The following is a 17,146-nucleotide window of genomic DNA, read 5'->3' as shown; positions in this document are numbered from 1 at the left end:
GAGAGATCTGAATTAATATGTTCGTTGCACATGTACTTATTTAACACATTTCTGCACTTATATGAAGTATTGATTATAAGAAAAGTGATTAAGCTTGGTTCTTAATATATCTGTTGCCTGTGTTTTCTGTTTCTAGATCTTCCTCAGAACTGTGATCCTAACATTCCCCTAGTTGCTCAGGAATTAATGAAAAAAATGATCCGTCAGTTTGCGATTGAGTACATTTCAAAAAGTAGCAAAATTCAAGAGAACAGAAATGGTTCATCATTTGAACCAAGTCTGATGTGTAAAAGTATCCAAATGAACCAAACGGAAAACTCCCTTCAGGAAGAACAGGATAGCCCTCTAGACCTCACTGTGAATCGAACTCAAGAACAGAATACTCAGCAAGGTAAATTTCTGTATCTGATAATCTGTGTTTTGCTGTCATTTATTTATTTTATGGTGTCTTTTTCCCTTAAGCAATAAATGTCCATGTCAAATAGAAACATTTTTCATATTGTGTGTTAGCAGATAAGCGTTCTGATTTCTGAGTGCCTGTGTTAAATAAGTGGCATTGGAATTTCTCAGCTTTGGAATACTGAATCTAAGTCCTCTCACCTGTGCTGTCACAGGTAACAGTGGTTCAAAAACTTTTTTGAAGAAATGGCTGTCAAGAAGCCTGAGAAGAGAGAAAAAGATGCTGATATTTCAGGGAGCAAATGTCACTCAGTCTCTGTCAGCTCTTGAACACTTTGATTCTTTAAATACGGGCTGGTTAGAATGATGGGAAGAGAAGATTAATCTGGGAGAAAATTTCCATACTTCATCCCTTAATCAATACAGATGAGTGCAGCTTTCTTAACTGAGAGTAAAGCTAGAAAAATAGTCTGTCTCACTATCATTTACAAAAAGGAAATAATTTCTTTGCCTCAAGGAGTATTGCTAACCAAAACTGATAACAGTATAATCACAAGAGTGTTTTGGACTTTGAACTAGATTTGGATTAGCAGCAGTTTTCAGGAAGGGTTGTGACTGTCATGTGCAACTGAGAGCAATGGCAAAAGCAGCTTTTGTCTTTTACAGATATCAGGGTCTGTGTTAATCCTGTCATACTGCAGACCAAAGGGAAAAGTTGACATGTATGTCATATACCATACTAAAAAAGTTGAAAGAAGCCAGAACTAAGTTTTTTTGGGTTTGTTTGGGGTTTTGTTTGTTTGTTTGTTTTAATATGTTTTAGCAGATTTGGTATGTGTGTACCCAATGATGCAGTCTTTAATTAGAGATCCTTGGGGGCAGGGAATGCTGATGGATTCCTCATGATAAATATACCTATTCTAGGCTAAATTTCAAGCGTCCTTTCTCTTCGACTGAAAAAAAAATAAGAAAGAAATACTAGAATTATTGCTTTTATTCTGTATGGTCAGTGGAAACCAGTTCATGCCAGGGTTTAGTAAAGACTTAGTGGTTTAAATCCTGAGACAATACCTGTTGTGCTTGGATGTAATTTTTCTATATATGAGTTACAGATTTTAGAGGTTTATAATTGGCCAGGTTGAAGCACATTTCTTTTGCAAGAGCAATAAAACATACTTTCCTGATATCAGCACTATAGCATGTTGCTTACTTCAGCATCTGATCATTAATAACTAGTTCATGAAGGAGCAAAGTCCCCAAAGGCAGGTTCTGGTCTTTGCTGAGCCCAAATAAATCTTTGAGGAATGAAAGGGAAGGCAGGAGGTGGGCAGGGCAGGGACACGAAGAAAGTTATGCTGCCACCCTTATCTTAAAATCCATTGATCTTTTCTCTAAGAAAAATCTAAAATACAGAGAAGTTATTTAAATAATCTTTTTATGTCATTGGATTTTTTCTTGTAGTAAGGCTAAAGAAGAAGTTTAGAATTGCGCACCTTCGGTGAAACACCTACATCTAAAATAGTTGCTTGGCATACACAGTGTACAAGTTACACATTAAACTGTGTAAGACACTGCGGAGTCTCAGGGCTTAGACTGCCATTTTGCTGTCGTGCTTTTTAGATGTTAAAGGTAACATCCTGCTGTGAAATTCAGAGATGCTGAAATGAGAAATAATAGTGGAATAAGACTGTAGTTGGGAAAGGTGGCTTGAACATCTTACCTACGAGGGAAGTTGTATCGTGCTTTCTGTTTTCCATAAATGTGTTAGTTTTGAGCTATTTTACCTTTTTACTGTAGTGATGGCAACACAAACAAATAAGTTCAAGATTAAAAATGTCAGCTTGCTCTTTTTATTTGCATTGTGTTTTAACTGCAAAGATTCATGAAAAAGTTATTTCAATTAGCTTTTGTCAGGGGCTGTGTATTATTATTGCACCCATCTCTCAGTTCTATACTTTTCCAGAAGACAGCTTGCATATAATAAAGTGTCATGTACTTATGGTAGGGAATTATGAAGGTTTTTTCACTGGATTATTTTCTGAAATGTATAATTCTCTAACATAGTATTTTCCTTTGGTCTGGAGACTTCTAAAAGCTGTACCATGGTTCCATTCTTAGTAATGTTTTTTAAATGTCACGCAACTCTCTTTAGTATTTGCTATTTGTTATTCCTGTTACAATTTTCAAATGAAAGTGGCAGTAACCGGAGGGAGTTCAAATTGCTTTGATGGATCCTCAAACTTGACATCTTTAATTCAAATCCTGTTAAGCAGATAATAATCCAAGGATAAATTCTTTAGGTTCACTTTCTGCCTAGGCAGCTGCTTTGTATTTACAATAGTTATCTTTGAAATGAATGATCTAACTAGTTAAATAGACAGTCTTGCTCCTTTACTATGAGAGTGATTCTTGGGCTTGGGAGGCAGGAGCAAACTTTATTTTCCAGGTTACTGCAAGCAGTGAGCAGATCCAAGCTAAGTGCTAGCTCAGTGCTGAAAAGAGATTCTGCCACTGAAATTCTCTGTTAAAGAAAGCTTCCTATTTTTCTCTGGAGGCCATCTCTGAAGCCAAAAAATCCTTAGGTCTGACACTTCCAGACCTGATAGCCCTGATTTTTGGGCTTACATGGCAAGGGTTTTGTAGCTGGGGAGGGCTGTAGGGTGGCATCTGTGAGAAGCTTGTGTGGCTTCCCTGTGCAAGGCTCAGCCACAGGACCCGCACCAGGATGAAACGGGCACAGGAGCTGGGCTCATGGCGCTGCTGTGAAAGCATGGTTAAAAAAGTGCAAAAATGCTGGACAGGCAGAGAGAGGGGTCAGAAACAGCACTGGGAACAATGAGGTGAGGGAAAGGAGAAGGGAGGTGCTCTAGGCACCAGAGTAGGTATTTCCATGGAGCACATGGAAAGGACCATGGTGGAACATTTGTTCCATTGCAGCCTGGAGCAGATACTTATTCACGTTGCAGCCTGTGGAAGACCCCACATAGGAGCATCTGGGTGTTTCCTGAAGGGTCTGTGGCAGGGTCTGTTGAGAAGGAGCAGTAAAGAATTGCACTGACTTTAGCCCCCATTCTCAATCTTCCCGATGCCATCTGGGGATGGGGGAAGATAGAGGGATTAGGAATGAAGTTGAGGGCCTGGGAAAAGGTAGGGGTGGGGAAGTGCTTTAATTTTTATCTTTTTCTCATTACCCAAATCTATTTTAAATTGCAGTAAATTCATTTTCCCCAAGTCAGTTTTGCCTGTAATGGTAATTGACAAGTGTTTTCCCTGTATTTATCTTGATGATCTTCATCTTATTTCTTTCTGCCCCCCTTTGAGGACAGGGAGTGGTAGAGGGGCTGAGCTGGGGTGTAGCTACTGGCCAAGGTAAACCCATTGCACCTCTGGAACTGCAGCATTTGGTACTGAGTACGAGTTTAAGCACTGGCATCCATGTATGTCCAGCTGACTCCTGACTGGTAGTGGAGTCCCAGAGCGTGCTCTCCTTATCTCTGCAAGTGGAAGTGTGGTAATTTAGCAGGGTGCTTTCATTGCTGTGTATCTTGCTGGTAATCAGGCCATCATTTCACTGTCAGTTGATTAGCAGCAACTGTCTCCAAAAATACCTGTATCTTGCTCCTTTTTCTAATCCATGTAACTCTTACGACTGTCCAGGCCTTGATAACGAGTATTCTGTAATGTGAAACAAAACCTGTTTTCCATGCACTGCATCTAATGAAAGTAGGGTGTTGCTGTGTGCTTTTGCAATACTGCTTTTCCTCTAAACTAAGCCAATGAAGAAGCAGCATCCTTGTAGAATGAAATGGTGAGTAAGAAACAGTGTTGGAATATCCTGCAGCAGCTTATTTCCTTTTGTAATCATGGGGCTGAGCTCTTTCAGGAATGTTCTTAGCAGCAGCGAAGTTTGATGCAGAGGCTTCTTTCACTTGGTAGATACAGGAGGGTTGAAAGTTCTCAAGCTTCTAAGCAAAGTGACTTTAAGAGTCAGAAGTAGAAGCAGTACCAGTATGTAATCTGCAGGTTTAGCTGCACAAGCTTATTCTTGTTTCTGGATTTTCTGGAACCAAGATATCCAGAACCACACACTGATAGTGTGTAAACATAGCCAAAATATGCAAGAATTTTCATAATTCCCTTGTTTCATTTAGCCATCATATACTGGAAGACATCAAAAGATAGCTGGCAATGTATTAAAAGAAGTCAAAACTTTACTGAAAAAAAACTTCTTTTTCTTAATATCCTGGCTTGACTATGTATTGGTGAAAATACTGTGCATTTTGAGGATGCACATGGAATGTTCCCAACATAAATTGTATGAGCTGTAAATATATTCAAGAAACAGTTTTAATACTTTTGCATGAGGAAGTCCCCCTGAAAAGATACATTTTTGAGGGGAGTTGGTGTTTTTCTTCACTGACTGCCATGGTGGCTAACAGCCAAGTTCCTTGTCAGTTGCTTGCTTGTTTATTTCTCTCATGATGGCACAGGGGAGAAAATGGGAAGAGCAGAAAGGAGAGCTTATGAGTTGAGATAAGGACATGGTCATTGCTTACCACTACTTGCTATCATGGGCTAAACAGATTTTGCTTGGGTAAAATAATTTGAATATTGCTTATTAATATAAATTTTTCATTATTAATTCAGTCAGTAGAAACAAAAAGAGTCATTAAAACACTGCCTTTCCTCCCTCATTTCCCAGGCTCAGCTTTCACTCCAGGTTCACTTGTGACCACCACCACTGCTGTAGTGCAAGGGGATTGGGTGTGGGCTGCCCACACTCTGTACCTAATGGTTTCTCTCTGCTGCTGGACTTAGCTCTGCCATTTTCTCATTCTTTTTGTGCCCATGTTTTGTGTCCATCTTGCACTTTTCCCTCTTTCTTGAATACAGTTCTCCAGAGTTTCTGCCCAAGTGGCTGCTGGACTCATCTGTGCCCTGCAGCAGGTCTGGGAGCCAGCCACCTGTGTCCAGCACAGGGCAGCCCCTGGCCTGTCCTACGGATGCTGCCAGGACCATGCCCTGATCACCCCATGTATGGCCATATACTTCTAATCTGGCGGTTTTTTATGTTACTAAATAGCACTTCAAGTCAAAAGGGGCTACTCAGAGCGCTAGTTAAGAATTAATAAAAGGCTTTGGTGTTCCTACTGACAGTTTCCTGAAAACTCTGTGTTCAGAAGCACAGAAAATGGCCAGCAAAAGGCAAGGCACCATCAGGAAAAGTACTGAAGACAAGACTGTTGTTTTGTTGCTACAAAACCCCTTATCCTGTGGATGGATAAGGTAAAGGGAGAGTTGTTATTTACTAAATCTCACTGTATAAAACTGCGTAGGACTCCGAAGATTCTTAGAGGAAGAAACAGGTAATGGGCAGGTTTTGTTCAACTGTTCTGAAACATCAGAACTGCTGTGACAGGAGGTCATGTGTCACTGGGTTCACAAAGGCCTTAGATTTCACAGCTAACAGAAGCAAGGCCAGAAACTAAAGCTAGAGTAGGCAGGGATAAATCTGAAATCCCTAAGCCCATGACAGCAGCTGCTAGGAGTGAAAAGAGCTGCAGGTAGTAGCCAGGCTGATGTGCTCTTCCATGGTGGGAATGGAGTGCTCCCCTGCCTTGGAGGCTGAGGACTGGGTAGTATGGGTTATCTGATCTAATAAGACAGTTCATAATAGCTAATGAGAGATTTCCTGAAACCCAGAAAAAAATCAGTTTATAAATCAATGTAGAAATACTAGTTGTAGGAACTCAAGGCTGACCTGCTTTCTGTTGCTTCCCCTTCCCCTCCCTGCGTCCCTAACATCACTAGTCTGGAGGAGTTTCAAATGATTGTGGTACTGGTTATTTTGAAAATGAACTTTGATCACACTTAGTTTCATCTTGGTATTGGTGCACCTGGTGATCTTGTGCTGAGAATCAAAGGCCAGAGGTTGAGCCATTCCTTTGAGGATAAGAAGAATTTAATTTGCATAGAAATAGCTGCATTAGAAGACTATGAATAGCAAACCTGAAAAATATCTGATATATTTTTCTATATTATCCAGTGTTATATACCTTTTTTTATGAAGAATCACTTTATAGTAGTCATGACTTCACCTAAAGAGTGGAAGTAATTTCATGTATTTTATTAAAACCACCTTACAGAGCGCTTTTTCTGTTCCTGATACAATTCAGTTGTCCAGAATTCTTGCTGTAACACCTGTTTTGACTGATTTATAAGAAATAATAGAAAGTTCTGTCTCAGTTTAGAGAAGACTGTCCCTACCTTGCAAGTAACAAGCTTCCAAGATTCATAGTCCATCTGTAGGATACCTCTTTGCAAACATTTTGGTCCTGTACCTAATGTACCAAAGTGAACATCTCAACACTGTATTCCTTTCATTAGGTAGGATTTCATGTCTTAGAGCTTTACAGCAAATGCTCTCATTTTCCTAGCAGTTTGAGGTGGGTTTTTGTGAGTGTTGTCTATTGTTGGTTTTGGTGGGGGTTTTTTTTGTGCGGTTTTTTTTGGTGTTTTTGGTTTTTTTGTTTTTTTGTTTTTTTTATTGGTTGGTTTGCTTTTTTAAAAAATTCAAATGAAGTTACTAAAAAAAATATCTGTAGTCCAGTGACTCTGTCTGGTATTTTGCATGTATATCAAATTTCTTGTATGATTCTCTTTACTGATTATCATCTTCCCATAAAGCATTGTCTTCAGGGAGATGACATGTACTTAATGAATTTGCATTTGCTGTGTTGGAAGAACCAACTGTCTTGAACCTCAAATTCCTTCAGTTCTGCACATCCTTCAGAGGCTGAAAACATATCTAATTTTTTGTTTCAGGAGGCTGAATATTCACTATTGTGTTCTGTTAGTAATTTTTCAACTGATTGCTAGCCTGGTGTTGACAAAGCCAGTTCTGAAGGATTGGGAATGAAAATTGTTTTCATTATGGAGTCTTACAGGAGCCTTCAGATTTTGTTGATTTGTTGGTGCTCTTTCTTTTACTAAAAATCTAGCTAGCTGCTAGATTTGCCTTTTTTTTTTTTTTTTCTTTTTGTGAATTGGTGGAGAGACAATTAGGGTTCTATTACTTGATAAGTTGTCAGCTTTGGAGTAGTTTCTTTTCCACTCATGTCTTCTAAACTTTTTTGTGATGTCTATGAGTGTCAACTGAAAATAGAGAAACTGTTGTGAAAGGGAGCACACAAATACTTAGGAAAGGGAGATTTACTTTGTGTGACTGACAGAGCACAACAGATGAAAGCTGTTCCACAGGACTCAGGGACTTGGGGTTGAGCTTGAGTATTCCTGGGCAGGCCAAAATGTCTATGTAGAATTTTCGTGTAATGTTCTTAATTACCTTTTTCTTCTGTAATATCAATGCATAGGAAGGTTGATTAGCATTAGTTCTTTCTCTAACTTCAAGATTTTGAAAGGAATGTATTTGGGTGAAAAGAAGCACCCTTGACAAAGGGCATATTTATATATATTCATCCCCTAATGAGTTATGATGTTACTTTTTCTCTCTTTGACCTCCTTCAGATAGTACAAAATAGTTGCGGAAGACAGTAAAAAAGCAGTCCAAAACGAAAAATCTGGATTTGATTGTTACACAGAACTCTATTTCTTTGCATTATTGGTGTAAAGGAGAGCTGCCCAAACAATTTTCTTGACTTCTTATTTGACTGTTGGCATTTGAATGCTTCAATCATTTTCTGCATCTGAGGCTGTGGGAAAATATGTGCAATTGATTGATGTTTTAGAAATAATAGGCAGTAACATGAAAATGACACTGTAAATGCAATAAGGGGTAGTATAAAGGTGATTATAGAGTTGAATGTTGAGCTACATGTTGAAACTCAAAATTGAATTCGCAGAGCTCAGGCACACAAAACAGCCCAAGTTTGAAACAGAGAACCAAGGAAGAAAGGTATGAAATTAAATATATTTAGGGGATTTAACTATAATTTAAATGTCATTGATTTTTTTTTTAAAGAAAAAATTTTTAAAGGACTATTTTAACCATTAATGTTTTTAAATACTGATTTTTAAAACATATATTTTTCTTTTTTAATACTTCATAGACTTTAACAGCCAAGTGTAAAGCTTGAATTTTAACATTTACCAATGGCTTGACAGAGCAGACTCCCACCCCACTTTAGGTCTTTCTTTTTTTCTAATTTCTAATATTATTGCATATATGTGGAGGCAGCAGGAGGAGTATGTGTAGTTAAAGTGTTAGAACTCTGTATTGGGCTCAAGCTCTTTTCCCAGTTACGAGGAAGTTACTGGATACTGGGAAGTTACCCGATTACTGGTACCTGCTCATCCAGTAACCTGGTCTGGTGTCATTGCTGACCCTGCTCTGAGCAGGAGGTTGGTCTGGGGGCCTCCTGAGATCCTTATTAGCTTGAATTGTCCTGTAAGCCTAGGATTTAGTTATGTCAAGTTTAAATTCAGCATCAGAATTGTGTGTTTGTTTACGGTATGTAAATATGAATAATAATTGTAATATCAAGTGCATTATTTTGGTTGCCTTAAAAGTAAAAAGTGAAATATAGACATGTGATTTTTAGGAAAGCATTCATGTTTGGTTAATACAGGTTCTTTTAAATTTTGTTATTTCTGAATGGGTTTACTTTTTATTTTTTCTCAAATTTATAAAAGTTTGGTGACAAATCAAATATACAAAATCATTTGCTGATGGCTGGTACTGTTAATGGAATAAGGTGTGAGAAATTTTACAAGATAAAGTAGCTGCTAGAAAATTGTGCCATAGGTGAAAATACATTTGCTGACAAAATCTCTGAGATCTTCCTTAAAACCACTGTTGTCATCACTACTCGTTCTTTGCAGGGGATGGAGTGCTAGATCTCTCTACAAAGAAAAGCGCAAGGTTGGAAGAACCAAAATATGATCCCTTGTGTTCTGAAAACTCAGTGTCTGGGTAAGCAATGTTTAGGACTCTCTTTGGCTTATCAAAAAGACAATCCAGGTTTCTCTTCTTTGGCCAGGTTTTATGTTCATAACATACCTGTATATACTGGCACACACATGTGGTTCCTATTTTGCTTTCAAAAGAATTTTTGTCACTCATAAGTGTGTGTCTATGTATATATCATATGTTTCATTTGTCTTTTTTCCTTTTTTTTTTCTGTTTAAAGAAAAGTTATCAGAACAATCACCAAACTTTAGTTCATGTTACTAAAAATTACATGAAAATTGATTACATAACACAGTAGAAGTAAGAGACTAGTAGAAGAAAATTTAAATAATTCTTTTAGAATTTATTTAGGGAACTTCAATTTTGGACAAAAATGACCATGTTAATAATTAGATGCAAAATCTTCTTCAACTAACATGAACAAGTTAAATGACTATTATCTATAATAATATTCCTTAATAGAGAGAGAGCAAGCGCGTGAGAGAGAGCTCTTAGTCATCATACTTATATTTACATCATGGTTCTGACTATGGTGTGTGGTGGCAAATGGTTAAATTTCTTTATTCAGCAAGGAAAACGTTATTGCATCTGCTGAAAGCTACCACTAAATTAGTGAATTGCTTTCTTTTGTTGGATTTTATGATCTTGGCATCCTCCCATCCACTAGCCATAGCAGGACCTTTTTTGTCACCTGTACGTCTTACAAATAACTTATTACAAATAAGGACTACACTAGCAGCATTTGTTGAATGATGTAAAAGTGCATTTTATTAATTTGCTGATATGAAAAAGTTTGAAAATGGATGGCTTTGTAATTAGTGAGCTGTAAATAGTCAGTAGAAGTTCTTAAGATTTTGTCTTATTTTGCGAAAAATGGACTTGATTGTTAATCACAGCACTTTATCTTCTTGTTGTAGAAAGCCTAGTTTTGTGTAAGTCTGGGATGTTTGTGTGTAGTTATGTACTTATTGCTGCAAATTCTCTATAAGGGGGTTGACTCTTTTATTACTTGTTTAGCGGTAACGTCACGTTTCTACTAACAAAAACTCCTTCAGGATTTGGGTATTTAACAGAACGTTAATTGTATAATTAAAATTATAACAGTGTTGCTCTGCAAGCATGTGAACAAGGGAATATAGCAAGCACATGAGAGTATTACCAAATACTGAGCTAGGATATAAAGTTCTTGGAAGGGCTGCTGTAGAAGCCACGGTATGATTTTTGACACACTGTCCTACCAGAACTGTAACATTTTGCTAGGATAATCATTTAACTACCACATCTCAAAGGCTAAAAAGTATCAGAAGCAGTGATGTTACCGAAGCAAGGAGTATAATAAAGGAGTGGACCCTTCCCTTCCATAGCTGTGTGAGAGTCTCTCATACATCAGTTTACCATCGTTTCATTCCATCCATCCAGGAGACTACACAGAAACAGAGAGGACTATGTGGAAAGAAGTGCTGAGTTTGCAGATGGTTTGCTCTCAAAAGCTTTGAAAGACATTCAGTCTGGAGCACTGGACATAAATAAAGCAGGCATACTTTATGGCATACCTCAAAAAACTTTACTTCTCCACTTAGAAGCCTTACCAGCAGGAAAGCCTGCACCTTTTAAAAATAAAACTCGAGATTTCAATGATAGTTATTCATTTAAAGACAGTAAAGAAACTTGTGCAGTCCTACAAAAAGTAGCCTTGTGGGCAAGAGCTCAAGCAGAGCGCACAGAAAAAAGTAAACTCAGTCTACTTGAAACCTCAGAATTAAAATTCCCAACAGCTTCCAGTTACCTCCACCAGTTAACTCTACAGAGAATGGTCACTCAGTTTAAAGAAAAAAGTGAAAATCTACAATATGAAACTTCAAGTCCCACTGTACAATTAAAAATTCCTCAGCTAAGAATAAGTTCTGTGTCCAAACCACAGTCTGATACTGCTGGTCTTCTGGATGTTATGTACCACGTTTCTAAAACCTCCTCAGTCTTAGAAGGATCAGCTCTTCAAAAATTGAAAAATATCCTCCCTAAACAGAACAAAATTGAATGTTCTGGACCTGTAACTCACTCAAGTGTTGACTCCTACTTTCTGCATGGGGACCTCTCTCCTTTGTGTCTTAATGCTAAGAATGGGACAGTAGATGGAACCTCAGAAAATACAGAAGATAGTTTGGATCGTAAAGATAATAAGCAACCAAGGAAAAAACGTGGCCGCTATCGGCAGTATGACCATGAAATAATGGAAGAAGCAATTGCAATGGTAATGAGTGGGAAAATGAGTGTTTCCAAAGCACAAGGAATTTATGGGGTACCTCACAGCACTTTAGAATATAAAGTAAAAGAAAGATCTGGAACATTGAAGACTCCACCGAAGAAGAAACTCCGTTTACCAGATACTGGCTTATTTAATATGACAGATTCAGGGACTGGCAGCTGCAAAAATAATAGCAAGCCTGTGTAGAATAATTGTTAGCAAATTGTTTTGTGTGTGTGTATGTATGTCTGTATACACACACTATGTGAGAAATACATATGCTCACTCTGACAGAAGACATGAAGTTATACAGTTCAAAAACCACATACATGCCTTTTGAAAAATAGTTTTATTCAGGGTTTTCACTGTGGACAGAATTATAGAGTTGCTCACTTAATTCTGATAGTGTGTATTTAATATAATCCATGTATAAATAGGTGAAAGGATTCAGGTTTTATTTAGTAGTCACTAGCATAAAGATGTTTTGGGAAAACAAGTATTTGTCATGTGAAGCATAATTTTTAATTGGTGGAGAACCACTTTACCCATTCAATTATCCATCTTATTATGGAAATACACAACCAAGGGTTAGCAGACTTTTATAGTTCACAGAATACTTGCAATAAATTGTAAGTAACTCAGATTAAACACTGCAAGGGATTAAAAAAATATATAGTTCCTCACAAGGAAGTGGATTTGTGAAGTATTAGTAGGATATAGTACATTCTGTGAAAGAAAAAAGTTCGTTATTTAAATATCCAATACAAGTAAGAAAAGCATTTCATTACAAAAATGTGTGTTTAGCAGGCATAAACTGCATTTTTTTATCATTTTAAGGAAATTTTGTTGTTGGTTTAGAAAGAAATTGGTGTTTACAAAGTGTACACTTATGAAATCTGAGAAATTACTGTAGTTATAGAATTATTAAATATGAAATAAGATGGAATACTAAGAGCATAAAATAATTTAAACTTTAACATAATTTTCCTTTTTAGTTTGACAATTAAGGTAACTTGTAAGGTTTAAAAAGAAAGTTGGAATGCAACTTAGAGCATGTTCATAATGTGCACAGAATGAGCTTGAGAATGGTTTGGGTTTGTTTGTTTTTTTGTTTAAAAGTGCTGGTTAGTTGATGTTATGACTACTTAAAATTTATTTAAGGATTGTGTCACACTCCTATTGAAAAACCTCACTGTAACTGTAATGTATTTGCTGCTGTGACATTTCAAAACATTTTCAGTTTATCAAAATGAATACCAAGTTACATTATCATCTTGCTAATAACCAAATTTGCAGTTCAGGGTCTTGATAGAAATACAAATATGAAACAGTGAAGCTGTTTTGAACTTTCAATAATATAAATTCTTTATAAATTTGGTAGTTAGATGTTAGGCAGTTCATTTTAAATAGGTAACTTTTAATAGAATTTAAGGGAGACCAATTACCTTCATATTGCAGTTTTTACATGAATTTCAAAGTATTCACATTGGACTTTTTATCACACTTAATTTTTTTATGTAATATCAAAATTATATGTCTGTATATAAACGGGGGCTTGCTTCCTACATTCACTACTGAACATCAATGCCCTTTTCCTCTCAACATGTAATTTTTTCTCTATGTATCTAATTTGACATAAAAAAAGACTCTCCAACATTTATACACATGGTGCACATGCACACATTTTTTTCCCCACTTAAATTTGCACGTGTATGGGTTAATTGTAGAAATTAATTGGGACATTAGATACATATGGGCCACATCAGGTAATTTCATTTATAGATAGACTTGCTGTTAAATTCAGGGGAGAGCATACTGCAATACTGGTGGCAAAATCCAGCCCATACCTATTAACACTACTGAAAAATGACAACATCCACTTTAAAACAGAATAGTCCTCTGAAACTGCACAACCAATATCTCAGTTCTTTGGTCTCTCAGATCTATACTGAATCTTCTTCAGTCATTAAGGTTTACTTGCATATTACAGAATGAATCTCTCAGGCACATGATGATTCTTGGGGTGTCCTGTGCAGGGTCAGGAGTTGGACTCAGTGATCCTGGTGGGTCCCTTCCAACTCAGCTTAATCTGTGATTCTATGGTTTTAATCAGAACTGTACCTGATAAGGAGTTCGCAGAACAGCAGATGTCAGGGTCATCTTTCATTTTAAAAGAATTAAGCCATATTTTATGAGGGCCAGAAGGATGAATTTGTGAATATAACCCCACTGAAAAATGCAGCTAAAAAACTGCATTAAAAGTTTCAACATCTGTCTTTATACAGTTTTACTTGCAAAAATCTGGGGCTACAATGCATTGCCTAATATTTGTACCATACTGGTGTTTTCTACTCCTCAGACATTGTTAGAAATTTGAGTCAGAACTTTATATTGAAGGCAAGTGACAGTACTCTTTTTATATCATTTAAAAGATGACCTGACCAAAAATTTAACAGGATTCATAAAATCAGGGATCATTTTACTATTGACTTAACAGTACTCAGTAGTTTTGTATGTAATATTATAATTAATTTTCAACATTTTAGTACTTGTATTTATTTTTTGGTCAGAAATAGTAATTAAAATATTTTTTGATAGTTTATAGATGATACTCACTGTAAGTGTTTAAATAACAGAATTATTTGTTTCTAATTATTAGGCTAATGTTTTAATTACACAACTAAGGAAAGGCAGGGAAATGTGTAAATTCTCCTCCCCCAACCCCTATGTATTTCATTAATGTCATTTAAATTATACATTTTGAACTGTTTTATAAAATCAGTTACCAGTCACTACTTAGTAATTGACAATTTCTGAAAATTCCTGTTTCAGCAGAATTTTAAATGAAGGCGAAAGCAAGCCCTACATGCTTTCTACTTATTTGAATGTTTCTCAAGTATTTTATATTAAAAAACAGTGCCTCTGTTTTTAGAACTACTGCTCAGTAAAGTTGTTTAAACCATTTCTGGTAGCTAATGACAATTTTATATTAAATTGTATATTAACTTTAGTGAGACTGATTTTTTTAGTTGTTTACAGTACAAATACTTGTATTTGTTTTTTAATTGCAGTATTTCCATTGTCGCAGTAATTTAGTAAAACTCTGTGGCTGCCTTGATTTTTGACAGATTTTTGTTAACAACTGATTTTTAGGCAATTAGTTATATTTATGCATAAATCAATTGCACTATAATTCATGAATTATTTATTACAATATTTTCTAATGAATTCCATGTATTTGTCTTGTGTTGTAAATGTACTGTAATTCTGTTTCTTCTTTGTGTTGTTATATTCCTAAATCTGATTGTATGAATTTAATTGTTTAGTTAACGTGTTTCTACGTTGTAATTTGTAGTAAAGCACTTCAATGCTTTTGCACATAAATTTACAACACTGATGTGTGATTGATTTGCTCATTCAGTAAAAAAAAAGAAAGAAACAAAAACCTGTACACTGACTTATTTGACTTATTCTTGAGGCACAAGTTGATTAGCAGTGGCATAAGACCAAGAACTGTATAAATTAAACTCAGAATGACTAATGTGCTATGAGAATTTTATCAGAAATAGTAGCTTTAAAGAAGGATGTTTTCTTTTCTCAGAATTGATTAATTACTAATGAGAACAAAATCAGAAAATTAATTTTCTAACACCCCCTTTTAGTTAGCAGCTAAAATTACAAATAGTATATAGCTTTTTTGAGGTATTTATTTACTTAATAAAGTCAGAAAAGGAACATGTCTGTAAGACAGATTTGTATTTCTATAGTAGTTCCATTCTGTTTGTATGAGTACTTGAAACCTGTTCTGTTCCAGTTTTGTTCCTGTTCCCAGTCTGTACAGTTCTTGCTAGAGTGATCGATCTCTCTGGCTGAGACGACAGGGGAAGGACCCTTTTGGGAGTCCTCTGATAGAGCTCTTCCCTGACAGTTTTTGTGGAGGAGGCCAAGTTTTACTTCTTTATATGTAAATTAATACACTGAAAGTCTGGGACTTAACCTTATCACATTGTTGCCTTTGTGCCATTTTTGGACTCTAGGCAATCCGCACGCTGTGTTATTAACTGCCCCTATGTGCCAGAAGGGAAATAATCATTCCATGCTTAACCTTGGTCTGGAGCAATCCAGAAGGTGCCAGGGTAGCAGTGCATTTTGATCCTCTCACCCCTCCACCCCTCAGTTTCCTGCCCACTCTCTCCAGCCATCTCTCTGTGTGTGGTTTGCAGGAAGTGTGCAGTTTGTCAAAGTGATAGGTCTTCCTTCTATGAAATTCTCGCTTAGGTCTTCTATCCTGAGGATAGGCTAAACTGCAGTGTGACAACACAAATTTAAAGAGCTATAGGAAGGTATTACAGGAAACTGAAGTATAATTCCATAGTTGTTTTGAAAAATGAGTATGTTTAAACATACTGACATCTCTACAGGGAGACACTTCAAGGAAAAAGTGTTGCTTTAATGCTTGAATTTGTTTGTGTAGTAAGCTCTGCTCCCAAGTGGTGGCTGAGTAAGGGCTCCATGTGTGCGTACAAACTCAGGAGATCGTTTGGACTGTGGTACTATCGCAGTAGAATAAAGGAAAGTTGTCTCTTGTCTGTCAGCTTTAGAAACTAACTCACGTTAAGGGAAGGCAGATTATAGATGTCTCACAAGGGTGGATAATCAGGGAAATTGTTTTAGAAGAATGTGTGTGATAATCAAGATATTGCTTTATACAACAAATTGATCTCTGCATAGCAAATCAAAACAGTTTTGAGGCCTATGGATCATTTTGTCGCTCCTGTTGAGAAAGTTGTAAGGCTCCAGAAGTTTATTCCACCAGTGAACAGTTACAGATACAGATACTAAAGCTCTCCAGTGAAGCTATAGACACACCTTGCAAGTCTAGACAGATAGAAAGGTGCTAGTTTAAAAATTCAGTCTAAAAAAAGATTGTGCTTTAGCTATCTTTTTAGCGAATTAGTACTTAATGAATTTACTCTGGTTTACAAACAGAATATGGAAGATGAAGGCCTAGCAGCATGTTGATTTTTTTAATCTGGCCTTTCAAAACATTAATTAAAATTATGGTGGTGGGGAGGGCAATTACTTTTTATCCTTAATTGTACTATTAGAATAAGCTTTCTTTTTACAAGTGTGATTTTGATACCTTGTGACTCCTGAATTTGTTGGAATATCAGACTTTTCTTAGTGTAGTGGCATTTCAAAAAGAGTCAAATCCTGACACTGACATTCCCTTGAATAATGCAGGTTTTAATTTAGATTGCAACTGCAAAGAGGTTTTGGTTTTTTTATTTTTAAGACTTAATCATTTCATATTAAATATTATCACAGCTTCAACTAATACCATCACAATTATCTTATGCCTTTATGAGTTAGTATAATCTAGATGCCTGATTTTGAATGTATACCATTTCATACTGAATATTACAGGAAAAGGAAAAAACCATGAAGAATTATTATGCACAGTTGGCTGGTTTTAAGCACTTAACTTTAAAATCTGTCTAGGACAATAAAAATACAAGCTTGCATGTAATAACTTCCAATAAGAAACTTGAAGCTAAAAGTTATTATTGATG

The 17,146-nt window shown here is 36.3% G+C and overlaps 1 protein-coding gene across 7 annotated transcripts in view; it reads left to right on the top strand.

The window, feature by feature from the left end:
• The window catches only part of LCORL (ligand dependent nuclear receptor corepressor like), an 80,578-nt gene that overhangs the window by 41,522 nt on the left and 21,910 nt on the right, over positions 1 to 17,146 (top strand). For 4 of the 7 annotated variants that reach the window (XM_041458539.1, XM_041458152.1, XM_041458239.1 and 1 more), the window contains 2 exons: positions 137 to 391; positions 9,241 to 9,331. In XM_041458539.1, coding sequence (XP_041314473.1) covers positions 137 to 391; positions 9,241 to 9,331 — 346 coding nt within the window. Of the gene's footprint in view, positions 1 to 136; positions 392 to 9,240; positions 9,332 to 10,747; positions 15,013 to 17,146 lie in introns of those variants that run through there. The other 3 variants (XR_005954393.1, XM_041458409.1, XM_041458619.1) reach the window with 3 other exon arrangements.

Source organism: Pyrgilauda ruficollis, unplaced genomic scaffold (genome assembly GCF_017590135.1).
Source record: "Pyrgilauda ruficollis isolate IOZ18807 unplaced genomic scaffold, ASM1759013v1 scaffold1, whole genome shotgun sequence".
Taxonomy (NCBI): Eukaryota; Metazoa; Chordata; class Aves; order Passeriformes; family Passeridae; genus Pyrgilauda; species Pyrgilauda ruficollis.
Note: the sequence above shows the minus strand (reverse complement) of the source record. Positions and strands in the feature narration are given on the sequence as shown.